At 43.5% G+C, this 23,575-nt stretch overlaps 1 protein-coding gene across 6 annotated transcripts in view; it reads left to right on the top strand.

Moving 5' to 3' along the window:
• The first annotated feature begins 9,632 nt into the window (after window positions 1–9,632).
• Window positions 9,633–23,575, top strand: part of YWHAZ (tyrosine 3-monooxygenase/tryptophan 5-monooxygenase activation protein zeta) — a 34,668-nt gene continuing 20,725 nt past the window's right edge. The window contains exons 1-2 of one of the 6 annotated variants that reach the window (XM_063726328.1): window positions 9,633–9,648; window positions 14,002–14,306. In XM_063726328.1, coding sequence (XP_063582398.1) covers window positions 14,013–14,306 — 294 coding nt within the window. In that variant the 5' untranslated portion in view covers window positions 9,633–9,648; window positions 14,002–14,012. 6 annotated transcript variants of the gene reach the window in all.

Here is a 23,575-nt window from a genome sequence, read left to right as displayed (position 1 = left end):
AAATTTTTTAAGAGAAATAAATATTTCTTAGGTTTAAATACTTGGAAATTTCTGGGTTTAAATACTTAGAATGTGTTTATCAGTGAATTTCATTTATTCATGTTATTATCATATGTAGCATTATTAATAATCTCCAAAATGCTATTTTCGTCTCAAAAAAATCCATTTACTTATTCATTATTCTTCCATTCAACCAATCTTCACCAATTACCTATAAGGAGGTGGCTAATATAGTTGACCCTCCATATCCACCAGTTCTGCATCCATGGATTCAACCAACCAAGAATCAAAAATATTCAGAAACAAAATTGCATCTGTACTGAATATGGACAGACTTCTTTCTTGTCATTATTCCCTAAACAATACAGTATAACAACTATTTACATAGTATTTACATTGTATTCATTACTATCAATAATATGGAGACGATTTAAAGTATATGGGAACATATGTATAGATTATATACAAATACTACACCATTTTACATAGGGGACTTGAGCATCCATGGATTTTGGTATCACAGAGGAGTCCTGAACCAATCCCCATGGATACTATATACTTGTCCCTTCACCCCAAATGTAACTCTAAGGTAGCCCAGAAGTGTCTTTTTTTTTTTTGCTTTCATCTTTTCAAACTCAATACCTGTAATTTCTGGCATTTAAACAGCTATTCAATGAACATCTATTCAACGACCATGTGAATGAAAGAATGCATGTCGTTTTTCCAGAACCCAAATCCAATGATGGTGTTGTTTTTTAAAAGACATAATATTCCAGGGTGTCATCAAACATTTTACTGACATTCTTGCATCCCCTGGTCCTGATATTATTTATTGATTCTTCTAGAAAGGCCCATGAGATGTTCCAGCAAAGAACAGTAGAATGTCATAACCAAGTCCTCATCAGGAAATGTGCTCTCTATTCTGCCTCTTTCCAGCAGGTATTATTAGGTGCTTTCCCTGGATTTGGTATTCCCTTTATTCTCAGGTCAAGTCCAACAGCCACTTCTCCCTGACCTCTGACTCTCAAATAACTGTAATAAAACAATCAAACCTTCTTTGTCAGCAGCTTGGGGTTAACTGTTCTTTCTAAAGCTTGACCTTCATACTGTCTCCAATCCCTGCTCTCTCATATCTACAGATGCTGCCTACCTGATATATTTTAACTTATTTATGCTGCTTGCATGCATAAGCTATTGCTAGGCGCTACTGCTGTGACAGGAAAGTCACAAAAGAAAGGTGACCTCATCTTGTAGATTGCTTAGAGCTTTTGACAAATAGTGCTTCATTTAGAGAAAGTTCAGCACATGTGTCCTGTTCTTCTCCTGTTAGTTATCAATTAGGATGGTCCTACGGTTTTTACTCAATCAGTTTTTAATTGTCCTAACCTGAAGCCTACCAAATGTATTAGCCTGACTGAAAAATCCATGTTTAACAAATAAGTGAGGCATTAACTGTGAAAATTAATCATGTCAAAAAACATGGATCTGATTTACCCAGAATAACCATCTCATTTCTTATAGAGTGAGTTTGGATTGTGTTTCTTATCAGTCATTGGAATATTGAAATATTTTAGGGATTCCTGAGGATTTCCTGGCTAAGAAAGTGTGGTGAGTCCTCCTAAAAAAAAAGGTGGCTCACGCCTGTAATCCCAGCACTATGGGAGGCCGAGAGAGGAGGATCACTTGAGCCCAGTAGTTCCAGACCAGTCTGGGTAACATAGCAAGACCCTGTATGATTAAAAAAAAACACAACAACAACAACCAAAAAACCAAACTAAAAATAGTTTTAAGTTGAAGGCAATTGTCCCAAATAAGGACCAAAGAAGCTAGAATACAGAAATTCTGCTCTTAGGTCCAGGAAAAATTGTGTATCAGGCCCCAGGAAAACTGCCAGAAATTCACATTGCTTTATTCCTTTTCCAGATACCTGTTTTGCTGGGGGTTGGAGGTTGGCGAACAATTTTTTTCTACTGATATATATATGCATCCTTACTGTATTTTAAACCTTTAATGAATCCAGTGTTCACTGTGCTTATTCTTGAGTATTCAGGACTGAAATACAGGCTAGAAAGGGACAAATTCTTCTGACCTTTTCATGTGGTGATGGCTTTTTGAATTGTAAACTGATCATTTTTGAATTGTAAATAAGCACACTTTTGAAACTGTGAGCTCCCCCTGCCGCTACCTGCCTCAAGGAGTTGTCACGTGGTGGCAAGCTTCACTGGTTGAACAGACACGTAATACCTGTACCTTTTCTTATTTTTCTTAAAATGTATGAGTACCTCTACAGAAGTGATTTCTGAATTGAAACAGAATTTCTGGTGAGCATATAAACCAACACCACCGGCACGGTGGCTCACGCCTGTAATCCCAGCACTTTGGGAGGCTGAGATGGGTAGATCACCTGAGGTCAGGAGTTTGAGACCAGCCTGGCCAAAATGGCGAAACCCCATCTCTACTAAAAATACAAAAATTAGCTGTGTGTCATGGCGTACACCTGTCATCCCAGCTACTTGGGAGGCGGAGGCAGGAGAATTGGTTGAACCCAGAAGGTGGAGGTTGCAGTGAGCCAAGATTGCACAACTGTACTCCAGCCTGGGCAAGAGAGCAAGACTCTGTCTCAAAAAAACAAACAAACAAAAAAAAGCAAAAAAACCCAGCACCTTTATTTCTGTACCACGGATCTCAACAGTAACTTCCAAAAGCTATTCCTAATGCTTAACATCAAAATATTTACCTTTGCTTACAAAATGTAAAAATATAATACAGTACAAAACATAATTGACTGAAGACTTAACGGTTAAGATGTTAAAACGGTGTCAAGCTAAGGTTCTTGCTACAACTTTTCCCATCTTCCCATTAAAATATCATGAGTTTTTGAAAAACAAGAGTCAACCATTTGCAAGAGTCTGGGTGGAATTTCCACTGACTAGAGTGTAGAGGAGGCCAAATGCAGAAACTCTACCATGGATACTTTGTCCTCTGAAAAAGAAAAGCAAAGTTGATAGGAAAGAATTTAATCCTTCAAATTATTATTCAATCAGAATTTACAAATCCCAGAGAAGGCACAACAGAAATACAAAGGCCTGGCAGGTGGCTGGTTAAAAACTGTGGTGGGCTGGGCACGGTGGCTCACATCTGTAATCCCAGCACTTTGAGAGGCTGAGGCAACATAGCAAGACCTCCATCTCTACAAAACAATTAAAAAATTAGCCAGGCATGGTAATGTGTGCCTGTAGTCCCAGCTACTCAGGAGACTGAGACGGGAGTATCACTTGAGCCCAGGATATCAAGACTACAGTGAGCTATGATAGGGCCGCTGTACTCCAGCCTGGATGATAGAGTGAGACTCTGTCTCAAAAACAGAAAGAAAGGAAAAAACTGTGATGGATAGTCTCCTAGAATAAAGAGCTGCTGATAAGGGAGCATGCGGAAACACACTGACAGCTGACAGTGTTCAAGTGTGTAGTTTTTCCATTTATAATCACAGCTGATTAAAGAACCATAGATAGCCTCTGATTCTTGACAACATAAATTCCCCTCACTGCAGACAACCGGACAATTGGGTCAGGGGAAGATCTCATCATGGCGTCCGCTCAACAGGTGATAAATGTAAATGTCAGCTGGGCAAGAAAGTACATACTTGCACCCTCCTACAACTTTAGATTGGTTTTCCAGTGAACAGTAAAGAGAAGCAGAGGAAATTTTATCTGTTGGTTGGCCAACTTGGAGACTGGGAATTTCCCTCATTGACATATAACAGAAAAACAATCACCACCACAACATAACAGCTACCAAAAATTCTGGAGTACAAGGAAATAGGACACCATCTGAAGAGTCTAAGGAAAAGCGAATATCTGAAAATGATTACAGGAAAATAAGAAAACTTTAGAAAATGTCTGTTTGTGATCTTAACAAGGTGTGAGGACATATGGTATCTATCAAAGAGTGACCTATATGGTAAGGATGTAAGGAAACTAAAAATTTAACTGCAAAATTTAACATGCAGTGAAGAAAGCAAAATTGACTCTGGTGATAACCACATCAGTAATTTGTAAGATGAATGAGTTTTTGTAGGGAACCTTAAACTCTCCATGGATAGTTGGTACTCATAGCTCAGATTTCTTAAAGCATAATTTGCTTACCTCCATTAGCCCTTACCTCACTGTGCTGCACTGTAACTGTATTTAGTGTGTCCCTGCCCGTAGACTGTGAGCTCCTTTAGGGAAGGTTCATGACTTATCCAACTTTATCACCAGCGACTAGCATGATCTCTGACCAGTGAGTCCACATTAAGTGCTTCATAACATGTATGAAATGAGACCTCACAGTCAGCATGGCTTTCTTTCTTTCCTTTTCTTTTTCTTTTTTTTTTCTAAAGAGACAGGGTCTCGGCCAGGCACGGTGCCTCACGCCTGTAATTCCAGCACTTTGGGAGGCCGAGGCAGGCAAATCATGAGGTCAGGAGATTGAGACCATCCTGGCTAACACGGTGAAACCCCGTCTCTATTAAAAATAAAAAAAATTAGCCGGGCGTGGTGGCAGGCACCTGTAGTCCCAGCTACTCGGGAGGCTGAGGCAGGAGAATGGCGTGAACCTGGGAGGCGGAGGTTGCAGTGAGCTGAGATGGCGCCACTGCACTCTAGCGTGGGCATCAGAGCGAGACTCCGTTCTGGAAAAAAAAAAAAAAAGACAGGGTCTCACTATGTTGCCCAGGCTGGAATGCAGTGTGGCTATACATAGACTCGATCCCACTAAGAATTAGCACAGGAGTTTGGATCTGTCCCATTTCTGACCTGCACAAGTTCACTCCTCCTTAGGTAACCTGGAGTTCCTCCGCTCCCAGGAGGTCGTCATGTTGATGCTAAACATAGTGCAGACACCCAATTGGCATAGCACACAATAGCCCAGAACTCCTGGGCTCAAGCGATCCTCCCACAGCATGGCTTTCTTGGTTTTTAAAAGCAGGATTCTAAAAAACCCAGTCTGTCACCAAAGTACCATAGAACACAGGGCTAGAGTCTGCAATGTAGGAATCGAGTTAATAGGTATGGGTTTAAAACACTTTTTTTTTTAAAGAAAAACAAGACTAACATAGTAGAAGATGGTATCAAATAAAGTAAAAAGTAAAGTAAGTAGTAAGACTATTAAATGTATTTAGAATTAAGTGAGGAAATATTACTTTTCTAAGGTCATTCTGAGAGGTGACAGCATGCTGGCAGCCCTCACAGCCCTCGCTCCCTCTCGGTGCCTCCCCGGCCTTGGCACCCACTTTGGCCGTGCTTGAGGAGCCCTTCAGCCCGCTGCTGCACTGTGGGAGCCCCTTCCTGGGCTGGCTGAGGCCGGAGTCGGCTCCCTCAGCTTGACGGGAGATGTGGAGGGAGAGGCACGGGCGGGAACCGGGGCTGCACGCGGAGCTTGTGGGCCACCGCGAGTTCTGGGTGGGGGTGGGCTCCGCGGGCCCTGCAATCGGAGCAGCCGGCCAGCCTGCAAGCCCCCGGCAGTGAAGGGCTTAGCACCTGGGCCAGCAGCTGCTGTGCTGGATTTCTTGCCGGGCCTTAGCTGCCTCCCGGCAAGGCAGGGCTCAGCACCTGCAGCCCGCCATGCCTGAGCCTCCCCCGCCCCACCAAGCACCACTCCCTGCTCCAGGGCGCCCAGTCCCATGGACCGCCCAAGGACTGAGGAATGCAGTTGTATGGCCCCGGACTGGCAGGCAGCTCCACCTGCCGCCCCTGTGCGGGATCCACTGGGTGAAGCCAGCTGGGCTCCTGAGTCTGGTGGGGACTTGGAGAATCTTTATGTCTAGCTAAGGGATTGTAAATACACCAATCGGCACTCTGTATCTAGCTCAAGGTTTGTAAACACACCAATCAGCACCCTATATGTAGCTCAGTTTGTGAATGCACCAATGGACACTCTGTATCTAGCTAATCTAGTGGGGACGTGGAGAAGGTTTGTGTCTAGCTCAGGGATTGTAAATGCACCAATCAGCGCCTTGTCAAAACAGACCAATCAGCTCTCTGTAAAACAGACCAATCGGCTCTCTGTAAGTTGGACCAATCAGCAGGATGTGGGTGGGGCCAGATAAGAGAGTAAAAGCAGGCTGCCGGAGACCACAGTGGCAATCCGCTTGGGTGGTCTTGGATCCTGTCAAAGCTTTGTTTTTTTGGTCTTTGCAATAAATCTTACTACTGTTCACTCTTTGGGTCAACACTGCATTTATGAGCTGTAACACTCACGGCGAAGGTCTGCAGCTTCACTCCTAAAGCCAGTGAGACCATGAACCCACCAAAAGCAGGAAACTCCGAACATCACGAACAACTCCAGATGTGCCGCCTTCAAGAACTGTAACACTCACCGAGAGAGTCCGTGGCTTCATTTTTGAAGTCAGTGAGACCAAGAACCCACCAATGCAGGACACAATTCTAGAAGTCAACAGAATAGTTGAGAATACTTATATTTTTCTTTATTTTTTCTTTTTGAGACGGTGTCAGTCTGTCACCCAGGCTGAAGTGCAGTGGTGCAATCACAGCTCACCACAGCTTTGACCTCCCAGGCTCAAGTGATCAATCCTCCTGCCTCAGCCCCCCAAGTAGCTGGATTTACAGGCACATACACCCGGCTAAATTTTGTGTATTTTTTGTATTGATGGGGTTTCACCATGTTGCCCAGGCTTATGTCCAACTCCTGGGCTCAAGTGATCCATCCACCTCACTCTCCCAAAGACCTGGGATTACAAGCGTGAGCCACTGCACTTGGCCTGTATTTCTTTCAACTGCCTTTTATAAAAAGATCAGTTTCCCTTTCCTTACTCTCATTTTTCCTCCCCTTTTCTTTCACTTAAAAAAAAAATCTTTCCCATATTTTAGATTTGCCAATTACTTTCACGGACATTATAGTGCTAGGTGTTTTAACAGATAAACTCAATTGCGGTGGCCTAAAAATAGAAGTCATTCCTCAGTAAACTCCAAAATGATTGGGGCAGGCTTTCATAGGCTTCCAGGGACCCAGGCTGTCTTCATTTTGTGACCTCACTGTCCTCTAAGGCCTGGGAATCCTCTCCATTCAGCCAGAAAAATGGATGGAATGAACATTCAAACAGGGAGATTTTTATGGGCCAGGCCTGCAAGTGGAGCCCATGCCTGCGGTCATAACCCATTAGCTGGCACTCAGCAACATGGCCACATGTAATTGCAAAGGAGAATGGACAATGGAGTCCAACTGGGGCAGCAAGAGGAGAAAAATGGGTTTGGTGACTAGCTAGCTTGTCTCTGCCACTAACTGCAGATTATTTCAACAACAGATATACATGATCTGGTGTACTACACGTAGGTAGCCCTTTCCTTACTTTCTCATGAAATCATTGCAACAACCGTTATAATGGGATTAGAAATTACTATGTCCAATTCAGAAACCTAAGGTCACACAGTTCTGAATGACAAACCAAGATTTAGTCCCTGTTCTGCTGCAAAACCTTCTGCAATATGTTGGATTTCTCCAAATAAAACACAGTGAAGTGAAATTATAGCCTGACAGAATTGTAATTACACTTAAAATGTCATATAACTGCCACATCATCAATAGAGTCCATCCTTGGAGATGTTTTCCCAATTGGAGGGATGGACTTGTGCTAATTCACTTAAACTCTTTTCCCATTTTAGTGTTTCATTTTTGAAACAGGGTCTCGCTTTGTTGCCCAGGCTGTAGTGTAGTGGCACAATCACAGCTAACTGCAGCCTCTACCTTCCGGGCTCAAATGATCCTCCCACCTCAGCCTCCCCAGTAGCTGGGACTGCAGGCACATGACACCATGCCCAGCTACTTTTTGTACTTTTTGTAGAGAAGGGGTCCTGCCATGTTGCCTAGGCTGGTCTTGAACCCATGGACTCAAACCATCTGTCTGCCTCCCAAAGTGCTGAGATAACGACAGTGAACCACTGTGCCTGGCCTTTTTCTCATTTTAATGTATAGCATTATATATTGACGTATAGCTCTGAAGAGATCATTGCGGTCCCCTATAGAGGAATGAATCAATATTCACTCTCATCACTCATGTCTCATTAGCACTAAGAAACACAAATAGGCATTTCTACTTCTAAAAGATACTTAAAAAATATAGTTTCTTTCTGCTACTTAAGTTTCCTAAAAATCAAAAGGAAGAAAATAGTTTCATTTTATCTTTACGATCCTTTGAACACTAGAGATATCAATCAGATATATCCATTTACAAATGAATAATAGCTAGGTTACCCTAAGAAATATACGTATGTGTATATTCGTTTAATCCTCAGCATCACCTGATGAGTTAAGTGTTTTTGTTGCCAGTAATTTATTGCCGTGGCTATCAAAGCACATAGAGGTTAACCAACTTGAGTGAGGTAAGAGTTGCGCATTGAAGAAAATACAGGTCAGGGTATTAGTGAAAGTCTCCAGCAACGTTCCCAGGATTCATAGGTTCTATTTATTCTGCTCTGTGTGCCATAGGTTATTCCTTATTTCTTAAAAGATCTTTTCCTCAGGGCTTTCATAACATCCCGTTCCTTTCTTGCAGCTTCATTATATCTTTATTGTGCAGACACGTTGACTTGAGTATGTAAAACCTAACAGTGCCTATGGTTGCACTAAAAAATGCCTTGCTATTAAAGCATGAGGCAAAAGCCTAACTTAGCTGTTTCCTGAAGTAAATCCACATTTATACAGAGAAACCCCTTAACTTTCTCTAAAACAAAAGGCATATACTCTACATATATTTAAGACATTAAAGAAACATCAATTTCCATTTTTAAAAAACGTTTAACTTAGTATCCTCCGTCAAATTTCTGGTGCCTACTACAAAACTGGAAAAAACTGTAAAAAAATAGCTTTTGAAATATTAGTCATTTTTAGTGAGTCACGCCCTGAAAGAATTTACTTGGGAGTCAAAGCTAGTTGACCCTAACATCTCAGAAATAAAACTCCAATTTGTTCATCCATTTAATCTACCATGAGTCTGTGATTTGGCAACTTGTGAAAAGCAACAACAAAAAACCCCACTAAAATATAACTGGTCACTGGAAACTCTCTTTCTGGTCTGTACTATCTAAATGCCAGCTGTCATGTCAGGCAAAAAGTAATTTGTAGAGCAGCCTTGTGGTCCACTGTATTATGTAGGAAAGACAATGTACTGGAAGAGCGAGGACTCAATCATTTCGTGTCTACTACTAAGAAACTAAGTTCTGTAGAGAACATGAGGCTAAACGGAGGCTCTTTGGTCAGCTCAATAAAGATACGTTGGAAGAATCAATGGGGAGTTTACACAAGGGTAAAATGAAGAGTTCCAAGCTCTCTCATTGCTAACCGTACACTCTCCATGACCGTTGCAAGTGGTTTTGCAGGTCATTCAAGCACTAATCTTTTCTTAGCCTGAACACATTTTAAAGAGGGAAGGGGCAGAGATCATTCACACAGTGAATGTTTCTCTCTGAACTTCCTGAAGTCAACTGGGCGGAGGCCCTACCGGTTCAGACACCTGCAATTTCCGCCCTTCTCCTTCCCCTTCTTCCGGGCTCCCGTCCCGGCTCATCACCTGGCCTGTGGCCCACTCCCACCGCCAGCTGGAACCCTGGGGACTACGACGTCCCTCAAACCTTGCTTCTAAGAGATAAAAAGGTAATGATCGTCATGTGTTAAATCACTGCAGTATGAGGTCTTCACGTGAAAGCTTTATTTGGGTAGGAAAACCTAGCCTACGAGAAACGGGTCCGTGCGGTCACGCCTGACTGCCTGTCTCCGGGTCAAGGCTGCCAGGACCAGCTCCAGCCCTCCGCCGGAGAAGGTTGTCCTTTCCCCTCGGAACTCTGGCTTCCCTAAAGCGGCCGCGCCTCCTTCCAGGCCTCACCTCCCACTGGCTCCGCCCGGTCCGGCCCACCTCGCCCCCACCTCGGCGCCCACCCATTGTCCCCTCGCGCAGTCACCGAGCGCAGATCCCGCGCTCTCGATTGGAACGCCTCCCCATCACTCAGCCACACTCAGGGGCTGGACGCCTCACTCCCGTTTCCGAGCCATAAAAGGTCTAGGACCGCTTCCCCCGAGCCAGCAGGTAAAGCCGCGGCGGCGGGAGGGAGGCCGGGAGTAGCCGCGCGCCCCGGTCGGCCCAGCCGGGGAAGGGGAGCGGCGGGCGGGGCGGAGGGGAGCGCACCACACAGAACCCTCCCTTGCCGTGCGACCGCGCCCTGCCCCCGCCCCAGGGCCACCACCCCGCAATCCTGATCACAATGCCAGAGCCGCCGAGCCACGGGGACGGCCCTCGGACAGTTACTACCGCGAAGCACGGAGGGCGGGGCGGGCCGGGCCTCGGGGAGGGGTGGGGGGATGTGAAAGGTCCCGGATGTTGCTGAACGGGAGCCCCTTCCAGAGAGAGTGACTGGGGCAAGCGCAGACTGGCTGAGCGAAAGCTAAGGTGGGGGTAGGGAGAGAGCGCCTTCCCGCAGGCTGAGAGGAAGAGTGGGCCGCCGGAGGCTGCACGGGAGAGGGAGAGAAAGGGCGTCGGGGACCCAAAGGGAAGGCGAGGAGTGGAGGATTTGCGTTGGGGAGGAAAAGGAAAAAAGCAGCCTCCTGCCCTAGGTGCACTCGGGACAAGCGTAGACGAGCTGGAAGCCGAGCGGGGTGGGAAGAGTGGCGGCTGCGGGCGAGGACGCGCGCGCCTCCGCTCGCCCTCCAGCGCGGGCGGGCAGGACGAGCGCCGGGGAGCGGCGATTGCGCGGGGCCCGGATCGCTGTGGGCACCAATCAACGGTTGCCATAGCAGCGTTTGACGTCATCGTGCGTGTGGTGCCCCTGCTGCCGGGGCTGGTGATTGGAGGAAACCCCGTGTCTGCGGAGCGGCTGTAGCCTGTGAGCAGCGAGATCCAGGGACAGAGTCTCAGCCTCGCCGCCGCTGCCGCCGCCGCCCAGAGACTGCTGAGCCCCTCTCCGTCCGCCGCCACCACCCACTCCGGACACAGGTGAGGAACCCGGCCGCCGCCGCGCCTCGCTTCCTGTCCCAGGCCAGCCTTCTGAACGCGTGAGAGCCGTCCTCGCTCCGTCCCGTCATCCCCACTTGCCCCGCGGTGGCGGCGCCGGGCTGAGGCGGAGTCTCCTCAGCGGACACGGGCGGCGGCTCCTCTTCCGCTGGGCTCGGGCGGGCGGCTAGCGGCCGCCTCTGGCTCCTTGCTTCCGCATCGACGCCCTGGCGCCGATCGGTGCTGGCTCCCCCGTCCTGCCCCCGGGGGTGGGGAGGGCGCCCACACGCGAGATCCCTGGGGATCCCCCTGTCGCCGGCTCCCGAAGGTGGACGAGGCATGGCCGGGGCGCTGCCGGCCGCGATCCATCCCTACCCTTGTCTCTGCGGGCTTCCACCCCCTCCCTCGCCGCCCTTCTCGCTTCCGCCCGAGATAATGAGTCGGCGGCGGCCGCGGGCATCGCAGTGGCGCAGGTGAGGCCGCCCCCTCCCCTCTCCCTCGGCCGCCTCCTCCTTCCCCTCCCCCTCGCGTAGCCTCCGCGCTGGGCGCTGCGGCGGCGGGACCCGGCCCTCCCCCACCCCGGGAGGCGGTGGCGCGGCGGGGAGGGGCCGGGGGCCTCGGGGACCCAGGCGCGAGGGAAAGGCCTGGCCGAGAGCGGGCCGGAGCCCAGGCCTGGCGCGGCGGTGCCCGCCAGGTAGACCGGGGCGAGGCCACGCGCCGGCGCGAGGGGAGTCCACTGCGGGGTGAGGTTTTGGGGTGGGGCTCGCCTGGGACCTACAGCTGAATTTCCTGGGCTCCGCGGTGGGAGGAAGGACTTGAATTTTTCTGGTGGGGGTGGGGGATGGGTCTGACTTTCTTTGCTCCTTGTAAACGGGCGGGGGAGGTGTGGACGGGGGCTGCAAGTCCAGGTTGGGGTAGAGAGCGGGGTGGGGAGCCCGCAGTCGGCTCCCGTGCGTGATGGACTAGAACTGGAGGATCCCTGCGCTCGGTTTGGGGACGCATATCCTGCTTTGGGGGCGGGTGAGCCTGAGTATAGCCGCTGGTGGCCCGCTTGGCTGGGTGTGGCTCTCGTCCCCTCCCCCACCTGCAGCTGTCGGTCCCTCAGAGACGCTGTACACGGGCACCGGCGCTGATCGGTGGCGGGGAAGACTCTGGGTGGGAGAGCGGGGTGTGTCCGCGGCGGGGCTAGTAGTGGTTCCGCTTCTGCGGGCTGCTGTGGCGTCTCTGCCCCGGGGTCGGGCGGCTTCTCTCCCCGCCCCCCACCCCCCCGGCTTGGGCGGGGGCGCGGGCTGCTCCTCCCTCTGGCTTCGGTCGGGGGGAGGAATTAACACTCTGCAGTAGGTTGGGCTCCCTGACACAGATCCGCCATGACAAAGGAGGAGAGTCGGGGACTTGAGCCGAGGCTCCGACTTGGGCGGAGCCTGGAGGGGGGTGGTTGCGGATACGCGGACCCGAGGATTTGCACTTTAAAGTCCGGGTCTGCCCGTTTTCGTTTCACCGTACCCGACGTTTCAAGTCAGGTAAGGGTTAAATGGGTGCGGTGAGTCCTGCCCGCAGTGTAGAGGCGAGGCCATGGAGCACTCGTTACTGTGTGAGAAACCTTATCCACTTCCTCTTGTACCGAAGTGATTGGGGAGAGAATCCTTTGTACTGGCTTAAATCATTTTTCGTTAGAAGCAGAATTAACCAGAGAGCGTTTCTGAGATCCTAAGGGAAAAATTAGTAATTTAGAGACCTGAGGAAAATAATGCCGTCATAAAGGTTAAATAGTTTACGTATTGAACCAGTACCTTGCATCCAAAGTGGCTAATTATTTTTTTAAAATGTGGGGACCTGTTCCCTCATTTAGTTAAAAAAATATTGTGGGATTTCCCTGGGAAAGTAAAAGATGATTAATATTCGGGAGTCAGCTCCCAAGGTGGACTCTTCTGTTCACCTTCTAATTTAAAAGTGCACTTTATTCAGGGTGTGTATTTTCCTCTAAAGTCATTTATTCTGTGGTGTCACTGTGTGGATTAGTATCTTTGTGCTGTTTGGCAACTTGCAAAAGGGTATCTTTCCAGAAAAACGTAGCTGAGGTAAATTGAAAAGGTCCAGGAAACTAAAATGCGAGAGAGAATTAGATGGGTAGTCATGGTAAAGGACAGCTTGAGTGATAACATCCAATTACATTATGACGGCTAGAAGCAAAATGCAGCCCTTCTGCATTTCAACTGGAGCGATGACATTGGAAACACTTGTAAATTAAGTACTTCCAATGTGATATATTCCAGTACTCACAATAAGAGTTGAAGTGTCATGACTTGTGGATATTTTTAAAGCATGTGGACATATAACAAGATAAAGAGTTGAGGCATTAGGGTCAGATATTCATCCTTTATGGTGGATTTATACTCAAAATATCTGAAAACAAACAGTTAGTCATCCCCCCCCCAAATTGTTATGCTGTTATTGGCTGGCAAATGTTGCAGAGATCTAGTAGGTTTGGGGTAGGGGTAACACTAAAGCTAAAATGTAATCACTCTTGACAAGAGTATTATGAAAGTAAAAAGACGTGAGTTACATTAAACTGATATGAATTATGATTCTGGAAATATGATAGAAATCCAGATGTTCTCTGTAAACAATGCTTTTACTAAAGGAAGAAAAGCTGCTTAATTTTGGATCACTTAGTGGTATTGGAAATGAGTTGAGATTTTGGTCAGGTAAGATTAGGGGTAGTTTTTGAGGCAGCTTTTGGAAGTAATTTTGACCTTATGTGAAATTTGGATCTTCTGAACAAATTTTAGTTTTGCTACACTGATCTGTTAATGGCTGTAAGTTTACCTGTGATGCTGAGTATGCTAAATTTTTTTTCATTTTCTGACTATCCTTTTGTGAGGCTGCATTTTAATTCCTCATGTGAACAGTCTTTCACAGGCAGTTAGGTTTCAGGTTTAAAAAACTCATTTACCACAGGTATAATTTTGAGTCTGTTTATTTTGATGGGAAAAATTTTAAATACTCCTTTTTTCCCCCTGCAGAACATCCAGTCATGGATAAAAATGAGCTGGTTCAGAAGGCCAAACTGGCCGAGCAGGCTGAGCGATATGATGACATGGCAGCCTGCATGAAGTCTGTAACTGAGCAAGGAGCTGAATTATCCAATGAGGAGAGGAATCTTCTCTCAGTTGCTTATAAAAATGTTGTAGGAGCCCGTAGGTCATCTTGGAGGGTCGTCTCAAGTATTGAACAAAAGACGGAAGGTGCTGAGAAAAAACAGCAGATGGCTCGAGAATACAGAGAGAAAATTGAGACGGAGCTAAGAGATATCTGCAATGATGTACTGGTGAGAATCAATTCAGTCTGGTTTCATCATACTGTAGGGTCCCTATGAGTATCAGTTACATTACTCTTAACTTTTTCTTTGGTTTTTCTTTTCCTTCTAAACATTGTGTGTTCCAAATTTAAAAGTCTTCATGGTGTCATGACTAAAAAGATGTTAAGACAATTATAGATACGTATATGTAAAATAATTGCAACAATGATTATGAAATAGTTCAGTTTTGTTAAAAAATAACAGACTTTAGTATTGTATTTTATATTAATTGAAAAGATAAACTAATAGTATTACTGTTTTAGTTACGGTTAGAATATTTGTAGTAGCTCTATAGCTGGTTATCTTAAGTGTACATCTATGGATAAAGGAATTTTACATACTTTATGTAAGAGAGATGTAATAGGATACTCATTGTAGAAATAGTACTCTTCTCAGGATTAGCCACTATAATGTTAATGTAATGAGTCAGCCATGCAGAAAACTCTGGCATCACAACTATGAAACCTCTTCCTGCATTGAATTCTTGAAGGTAAATTTTGAACACTCACAACCATGATGAAAGGTTATGAACAACTCAAGCTTGATTTTCCAGTTTGAATCGAGTATTTTAAGTATTCAGTACTTACTGTGTTGAAGCACTGAGTTTAAAAGAATTAAACTACATTTTGGTTAATTTTAATCTGTCATATAAAGTAGGGCTTTTTGATCAAGAATAGTTTAAATTTGAGGATAAACTAGTAGAAAATCCAACCAAGCTGGCAGTTTTTGAAATAATATTTAAAGTGGTTTTACTAAATGGTTACACTTAACCAGTATGGCAGGGCTCTGATATACAAAGAGGGGCAGTATCTGGATTTTTCTGGACAGATTACTGAATCTGGGACTCAGTATGGAAATCCAGGTGTGTTACTTACTATATGAACGTTGTTTATGGAAGAAGTACTATCATGAGCAATAGGATAATGTCTGATGTGGTTGTGGGTTTGGGGTTTTTGTTAAAGTTGTGATGATACTGTCATTTCTTTACATTTGTATTTACTAATGGAATAGCATCAGTTCCTAAACTGTAATTTTCTCAAATGGTATTTACTTGACACTGTCTTTTTAAAGAATAGTGATTTTTTAAACATGCTTATTTGGGTTCACAATCACAAACTCAATGAGGCATCTGTCTTGGGGCATTTTTTTGTTCTTTGCTTATTGAAACCTTTAGAATGATAGCTATTATTTGTATCTAAGTTGAAAAAAGGAATATCTTGCTTTTATTGAGGCCAAGTGACAAATGCCTATTTTGTGATTTTGCTAAGGTAATAAGAATATTTAAATTTTTTGGTTTTTTTTTTTTTTTTGAGACGGAGTCTCGCTCTGTTGCCCAAGCTGGAGTACAGTGGCGCGATCTCTGCTCACTGCAAGCTCTGCCTTCCGGGTTCACGCCATTCTCCTGCCTCAGTCTCCCGAATAGCTGGGACTACAGGCGCCTGCCACCGCGCCCGGCTAATTTTTTTGTATTTTTAGTAGAGACGGGGTTTCACCGTGTTAGCCAGGATGGTCTTGATCTCCTGACCTCGTGATCTGCCCGCCTCGGCCTCCCAAAGTGCTGGGATTACAGGCTTGAGCCACCGCGCCTGGCTGAATATTTAAATTTTGAAACTGTGATTTTTTTTTTCTATAATAAAAAATGTATTGAGTTTTTTTTTTTTTTTTTTTTTTTTTTTTTGCTCACCTTACTAACTAATATCTGTGTATGTGTAATTCAGTTTTGTTCAGTCTGGAATGTTTTCCCCAATTATTACACCTGATCGAAAAGGTTTTATTTTGGCTTCAAAGGGTGTGTTACACATTAACATTTCCTTTAAGACAAAAGTCAATTTTAGGAATAAAAAGGAATGTAACATTTACCTTTTACTAACACGCTTATTTGCAATACCGGGTAGGTATGTGCATGTTTTCCATATACAAAGTATAAAATTCCTGTCATTGTGAGTCTTTTCCAAGGAAAAGACTTGTAGCAGGTTTGTTTTTTGTGTGTGTTTGTTTGTTTGTTTTGAGACTGAGTTTTGCTCTTGTCACCCAGACTGGAGTGCAATGGCACCATCTCAGCTCACTGCAACTTCCGCCTCCCGAGTTCAAGCAATTCTTCTTCCTTGACCTCCCTAGTAGCTGGGATTACTGGGCGTGCACCACCACGCCCAGCTAATTTTTGTACTTTTAGTAAAGATGGGGTTTCACCTTGTCGGCCAGGCTGGTGACCAGGTCAGGTCTAACTCTTGACCTCAGGTGATCCAGTCGCCTTGGCCTCCCAAAGTGCTGGGATTACAGGAGTGAGCCACCACATCCAGCCCAACTTGTAGCAGTTTTGACTATGCTTCCCTTTAGTTTCCTTATCAAGAAAATTTTTTTGCATAGAACCAGTAGATGAGGATAACAAGATAATCTCTTAATATAAATAGCTTCTTCTTGTTATGATTATTAAGGAGGTTCATTCTGGTCCCTACCCACGTCATTACCCTCCAGAATAGCACTGGCGTCTCAAAAAGTCTTAATGGTATTTACACTTTGAAAGTTTGGATAAATGAGAGTTTAATTACTATACAAATGGCTTCGAAGAGAATTCTAAACAAGCTTTTGCTTCCAGCCTTGGTTTTTTCAAGAGTAAGACTTAGTGATCTTTGCATACTCAATGTGTAGTAGATGCTCAAATATTTGTTAAACAAGCAGAAAGGCTTCTTTTGAGAAAGAGGATAGAATTAGGTCAGCAGCACTGCAAAATTTCCCTAGCTTTTTCTTTTTCTGCTTGGGAAAATTTGATATTTACAGATAATAGGCTTCTTTTTCACATAGGTCACATCGACTCTGGAAACATAATGCATAAAATTCCTTCTCCCCTTTCTGTGAAATGGAAGAATAAAATGTAGCAGAACTGATATTTCTACTAGAGAAAGTTTTTGAATCATTATTACTTAATGATTAGTAAAAATATTTTAAATTATATTTTTAAGGTCTTACATGATAAAAAGTCAATTATAATTTTTTATTACTCCAGCCTTTTCTGGGCTTTAATATATATATTTTTTAATTTGAGAAAAATAAGCAGGTATCCCTTTGCAGAATTAATGGTATTGGCTTGTGGCATTAGTGATAACCAGATTTTTTATATTGAGCACCTATTTTATAATAGCTATGAAAATAAACTTTCTTCCTACAAAAAGCAGCTAATCTCCAAAGTTCTGAGTTTTTCTGAAGAGCTCTTTAGTAACCCATTCTGGTTACATGTATTTATCAATTGTTTAACCATTTAATAAGCAAAGAGCTTGGACCATGTTGCATATTACAAGAGTAAATAGAGCATTACGGTGGGAAGTGGTCACTGGCATGCTCTTCACAATGTGGACTTTTCATTATGTAAAAGAACTTGGGGTTCTTCTCTTCCATGTGTTAATTGGAAACTGCAATATGTGAACTAATGCAATCTGCCTTTCCTGCCAGATGCTTAGACAAAAGCTCTCTTCGTAGTTGGGGAGGGAGGGACTCAACACTAGTACCTCTTTAAACCTGAAAGATGGCAGCCAAAAATTGGGTAGTTTTTATCTTGCACATGATGAAATGAATACCAAGGAAATACAGTCTAGGAAGCCTATTTCAAACTCAAAGAAGTATGTCGAGGTGAATAATGGAGCTCAAGATACTGAGTCAAACTAGTTTTACCATTTAATAGATGCATGGCCTGAGGAAATCACTCAGTCCCTCTGAGAAAACTAAGCTCAATTAAATAGGAATAATACTCATCCCACAGGGTTGTGGCGAATGAGAGTCAGGTAAAGCACCTTGACTACCTTCTGTGTCCTGTTTATCTTAGCTTTTCAGTTCTATTTAAAAGTGTGAGCCTGCCTATAATAGTGCAGGGGTCTCTTAACTTACAGTCCATGAATGGAATTTAGAAGATTGAAGAAGCCTTTAAAATCGTGTGTTTTTCTGGGGCAGAAGGTCCATGCCAACCATCAGATTTTCAAAGATTTCTTTTTAAAATTTAAAATCCACTGCTGTAGGCAGAGAATGACTTTATAGGAGGTCTCCAAGAGGAAGCAGTGTAAAATTGTGTGTCTAACATTTATAACAGTTGGCAACTGCAGTTGAGTAATCTTAATAGTGATTCTGTTAATTTGACTGTTCTATTTTATTGCTGCTCTACGTTTTTATTTGCTCAGGGCAATTTTAAGTTGTGGTTATGGGTCACTGATTTTTATCTCCAGCCCACAGAACTACCATTAAACAGAAATAAGGTAAGAAAGCTAGCAGCTTTGGGTCCCTTTTAGTCTGAATATATTATTACGTGCCTTGGGCTTTAAAAACTGCTATGTAGAGTTAGTTTTTAAGATGAAAATCACTAGACAGCTCATTGGAATAAGGGCTTCTCCAAAGAACTCTGTAGGGTTCTATCTATTGTTACTATTTTATTTTATTAAGATATATATGTCTTCATGGTTTTCGTATGTTTTAAAGTATAAATAATTCCTGTTCTGTGGTCTCAGGAAGGAAAAAAATGGACAGTGTCTTTTTTTCTTTTCTTTTTTTTTTTTTTTGAGACGGAGTCTCGCTCTGTCGCCTAGGCTGGAGTGCAATGGAACAATCTCGGCTCACTGCAAGCTCTGCCTCCCGGGCTCACGCCATTCTCCTGCCTCAGCCTCCCGAGTAGCTGGGTCTACAGGTGCCCGCCACCACACCCAGCTAATTTTATTGTATTTTTAGTAGAGATGGGGTTTCACCGTGTTAGCCAAGATGGTCTCGGTCTCCTGACCTGGTGATCCACCTGCCTCGGCCTCCCAAGGTGCTGGGATTACAGGCGTGAGCCACTGCACCTGGCCTGTACGGTGTCTTTGGTAATAAAGTTCAGGTTTTTTTAATGTAAAGTGCCACACCCAATGACATATTTTGTACAAATATAAAAAGTCTGAGGTATATGAAGTGGAAATGATGAAAATAAAGGAAAGGGAATGGAAAGGTGTAGAGGCCTTTGCTGTTTGATGGGAAGGGAAACTAGCTCTGCCTTTATAATACTGAATTAAATGTCATTGGACTTTTGGATTAATTTGTCAAATTTTTGATTCCAAAATAAGTTACTCTTGGCATATCTATATTGAAGTGTGTGTGTGTGAGAGAATTTTTAAGTCAAAATGATGGGTGTTCTGATATCAAGTAAGTTTTAAAAGTTAGCATATAGTTTATTGAAATTCTAATAAGTTCCTTAGAATTTTTTGTAGAATTCCTGGTTCCCTATTGTGATTTCATCCTAGTTCCCATAGCTTTTGCTTTACTTTTGACAGTTCTACGTAGAGAATAAACACTGCTCAAGGTTTTAGGGGACTTAGAACTGCTGTCAGTTTCAATATACTCAAAGCCAGCGTTCCTCTTCCTTTTGAAACTGCCTGTCCTTTATAACTACCCAATTTTAGCATGTTTTCTAGACTTAATCACGCGACATGTTGGACTCAACTTTGACTTGATTTTCAGATTACAAGCTGTTGATGTTTCCTATATCATTGGTTCCCTATCTTTTACATTCACGCTGAATTGTATAGTTCCCAGGATTATACTCGGAAAAGTGCACATTGCCAAATAGGAAAATGATACTGTAAGGATAAACTTGATGTGCTTTTAATGGACAAAAGCTAAATTATAAACATCTTTTTACTGCTGCTTGTGGTCATTCACTTGGACTTGTTACTCTTATTTTTCCTTTTTCAGTTCTATGTTGCATGTATTTCTTATTCTAATCTTTCTAAAACGCTGATTTCATTCCATCTATTTGCTTGATCCTTGCCAGAATTCCCTGCAGGAGGCTTTTAGCTTTAGTTTGGTCGTCTCACTATCCCTGATACAAACCATTGCTAATTACCATCTTTATGGCCTGAGGGTTTATGCTTCATTACTCGATTTAGGACTTATTTTAATCTTGATTATCTGTCTTTCAGCATCAGAAGATTGGCTCTGTTCTTTTCTCCTTGAAAACATTTGTGTATTTGTAAAGTACACTGAAGGAATATATGCTTTGATATTTAGATGGCACAAATTTAAATTTTGGTGTAGGAAGAACGGTGTGCTTGGCCACCATATCAACAGTTCTCTCTCTTTTATTATGTGTATTTCTATGTAACCGATCATTCACTTGTTCTCTAGTCAGTAATTCCCTCTAATTATGAAAAGCTTGTATTTGTGAAGGTTACTGTGCAATAGCAGTTGTCATTGATTTAGTTTTGTTTTCTGGTAAGGCGTAATGTGATAGAAGTGGTAGTGTAGTGTAGGATAGAGTTTTACATATTGGCAGATTTCACTAGTTTTTTTTCTATTGCCATTCAGGCACCAAAGCCATGTGGATGAATATAGCTGACTTGATATCAGTAAGATCATTTTGTATGACACCTGCCCTTTTGTTTACATTGGATAGGTTATTAAAAAGTTTCAGCATGTAAGCTCTTGTAGATTTCTTTTGACAGGATTTGTTGTGAGCCTTCCTTTCTCCCCCAAATAAAAATGTGCTTACAGTGGTAACAGCAGGTAAAAGAATATAAGGATAGTTTCAGCCAAGTATTAATCTATAAAGTTAAGCGGACCAACATAAGATTTCCTTAATGGGTTGGCCTGTATGCGTGTGTTGAATTTTAAAATATAAGAAAGATTATTGCATTAAATTTGCAGGGACTGCCCAATTTTTATTGTATTAGTATTTTATTTGAATCGTTAAATGAGTTGGGAAGTTAGAGATGTTTTTTGTTTTTTGTCGTTTTTTGTTTGTTTTTTTCTGAGACAGCAGTCTCACCTTGTCACCCAGGCTGGAGTAAGTGGCATGATCTCGCCTCACTGCAGCCTCCACCTTCCGGGTTCAAGCGATTCTCCCTCCTCAGCCACCCAGGTAGCTGGGACTACAGGCGCCCACCACCATGCCTGGCTAATTTTTGTATTTTTAGTAGAGATGGGGTTTCGCCACGTTGGCCGGGCTGGTCTTGAGCTCCTGACCTCAGGTGATTCACCTACCTCGGCCTCCCAAAGTGCTGGGATTACAGGCGTGAGCCACCATACCCGGCCTAGAAATGTTTTTTAGTGGCAGTTAATTTCTAACTTGTGAACAATTTTTGGGATCTAGAGTTTTTAAAAATTAGCGTTATACCAAGGAACCCACTGGTATGTGGAATGTTTCTCATCTAAGTGATTAATTACAAATGCTTTTCTGAGAAAGACCTATTTGTTGATCCAAGACTTATGAACACTCAGCTTATAATTTTTTTGCTCCTTAAACGTAATAAACATTGTCCAGTTTAGAATGACATACTTGGACCACATTCAACCAAGAGACGCTTGATGAAAATATTATGCAAAATACCTACTTAAAATGTGATTCTGTGGAATTGACAGTTGAAGGTAGTATTATATAGGCAAGCTGTAGTTCTTGCCTAGAACAGGCAAGTTCTCAATTCAACAATTTGATGAGTCCTTTAGCATTGTGTTTGGAAGATGTTTGGAAATAAGACAACTCAAGCAGTCTGCTTTTTGTAAGAGTAACGACTTTTCCTTCCCAGTTGCCCTTTGATTGTTGCCATCTAATGGAGGACTAGCATCAGGCTCTTTTTCTTTAATTGGAGCAGAGATAAAACTTTAAGCATATCCCTGTGTAACATTTCTAAAAATAAAGGATACTAAAGTGTATACTACCTTACTTTAAGAGAGGTGATAAAACTTAGCATGAGCCATGCAGACTTTTTGAATTTTTGATTCATTGTGTGGTTTGGGGCAAGTTTTACCGCATTTCTCTGTGACTCTGTTTCCACATCTTCAAAATAGGAATAATACTATCTACCTCTAGGATGTTTTGGGGAAATTGTTGAATTAACACACCCCTGTGGTGGTGTTAAATAGCAAATACACTGCTTTACCTTTTGTACCTCTGTGATATCGCTTTATTGTGGTTTGATTTATAAATTTTGGATTAAATTTAAGATAACTTTAGAAAGCTGAAATTTTTTATTTAATATTTGACAACTTGCTATTTTATAAGCCCTGTGCTATTACAAAAATAAATGTAAAAGCCCCTGCTATTCAGTCTGGAGAGGGAAATAGATGTGCACAAATAATATAAGTCAAAGAGGGAAAAGTACTGCAAATTCATTGAACATAGAAAAGCTGGTCTTTAGTCTTTTTTAAAAAGGGGCTGATAAAATACAGTCCCCCTATGTAGTTTATCCATAATACATAGTGTGCCACGTACAAGCTAAAAAGCCCTATGAAAAATGAGGCGTTTTAACTACCACCACTACCACCAACAAAAAGCATTGTGAGGGAAATACTGGTAAATTGGGCCTTGGTTTGTGAGAAACTTAAGCACAGGCCTAGATCCTGGGGGAGGGGAGAAGAGGAAAGTCTTCAGTGAGAGTGTCAATAATTTTTAAGTTTATACTTAACTACTCATTAAGTTCTTTTTGATATGAGTTCTTTTTGATACTTGTTAGTATTTCCCTTTTTTTTTTTTTTTTTTTTTGTTGGGACAGAGTCTTGCTCTGTCCCCCAGGCTGGAGTGCAGTGGCGCGATCTCGGCTCACTGCAAGCTCCGCCTCCCAGGTTCACGCCATTCTCCTGTCTCAGCCTCCCTAGTAGCTGGGACTACAGGTGGCCGCCACCACGCCCAGCTAATTTTTTTGTATTTTTTAGTAGAGACGGGGTTTCACCGTGTTACCCAGGTTGGTCTCGATCTCCTAATCTCGTGATCCGCCTGCCTTGGCCTCCCAAAGTGCTGAGCTTACAGGCATGAGCCACTGCACCCGGCCTAGTATTTCACTTTTAATCTTTAGGAACAACATTTCAAAATTTGTTTTCAGATGTTCCTTTTTTTATTTTTATTTTTTTTGAGATGGAATTTCACTCTTGTTGCCCAGGCTGGAGTGCAATGGCGTGATCTTGGCTCACCACATCCTCCATCTCCTGGGTTCAAGCAGTTCTCCTGCCTCAGCCTCCCGAGTAGCTGGGATTACAGGCATGCACCACAACGCCCAGCTAATTTTTGTATTTTTAGTAGAGACGGGGTTTCTCCATGTTGGTAAGGCTGGTCTTGAACTCCTAACCTCAGATGATCCACCCGCCTCGGCCTTTCAAAGTGGGATTGATTACAGGTGTGAGCCACTGCGCCCAGCCTTAGATGTTCTTAAAACACTGATTCCTTCTAGGATTATTTTGCTAGCATTCATGATTTGGAGGGAGACAATTCTCTGAACCTGATTTAATTTGGCAGTTTT

The sequence above is a fragment of the Pongo abelii genome, chromosome 7 (assembly GCF_028885655.2).
Source record: "Pongo abelii isolate AG06213 chromosome 7, NHGRI_mPonAbe1-v2.0_pri, whole genome shotgun sequence".
NCBI classification, from domain to species: Eukaryota; Metazoa; Chordata; class Mammalia; order Primates; family Hominidae; genus Pongo; species Pongo abelii.
The sequence above is the reverse complement of the archived record's forward strand: the minus strand, read 5'-3'. Positions and strand labels throughout refer to the sequence as shown.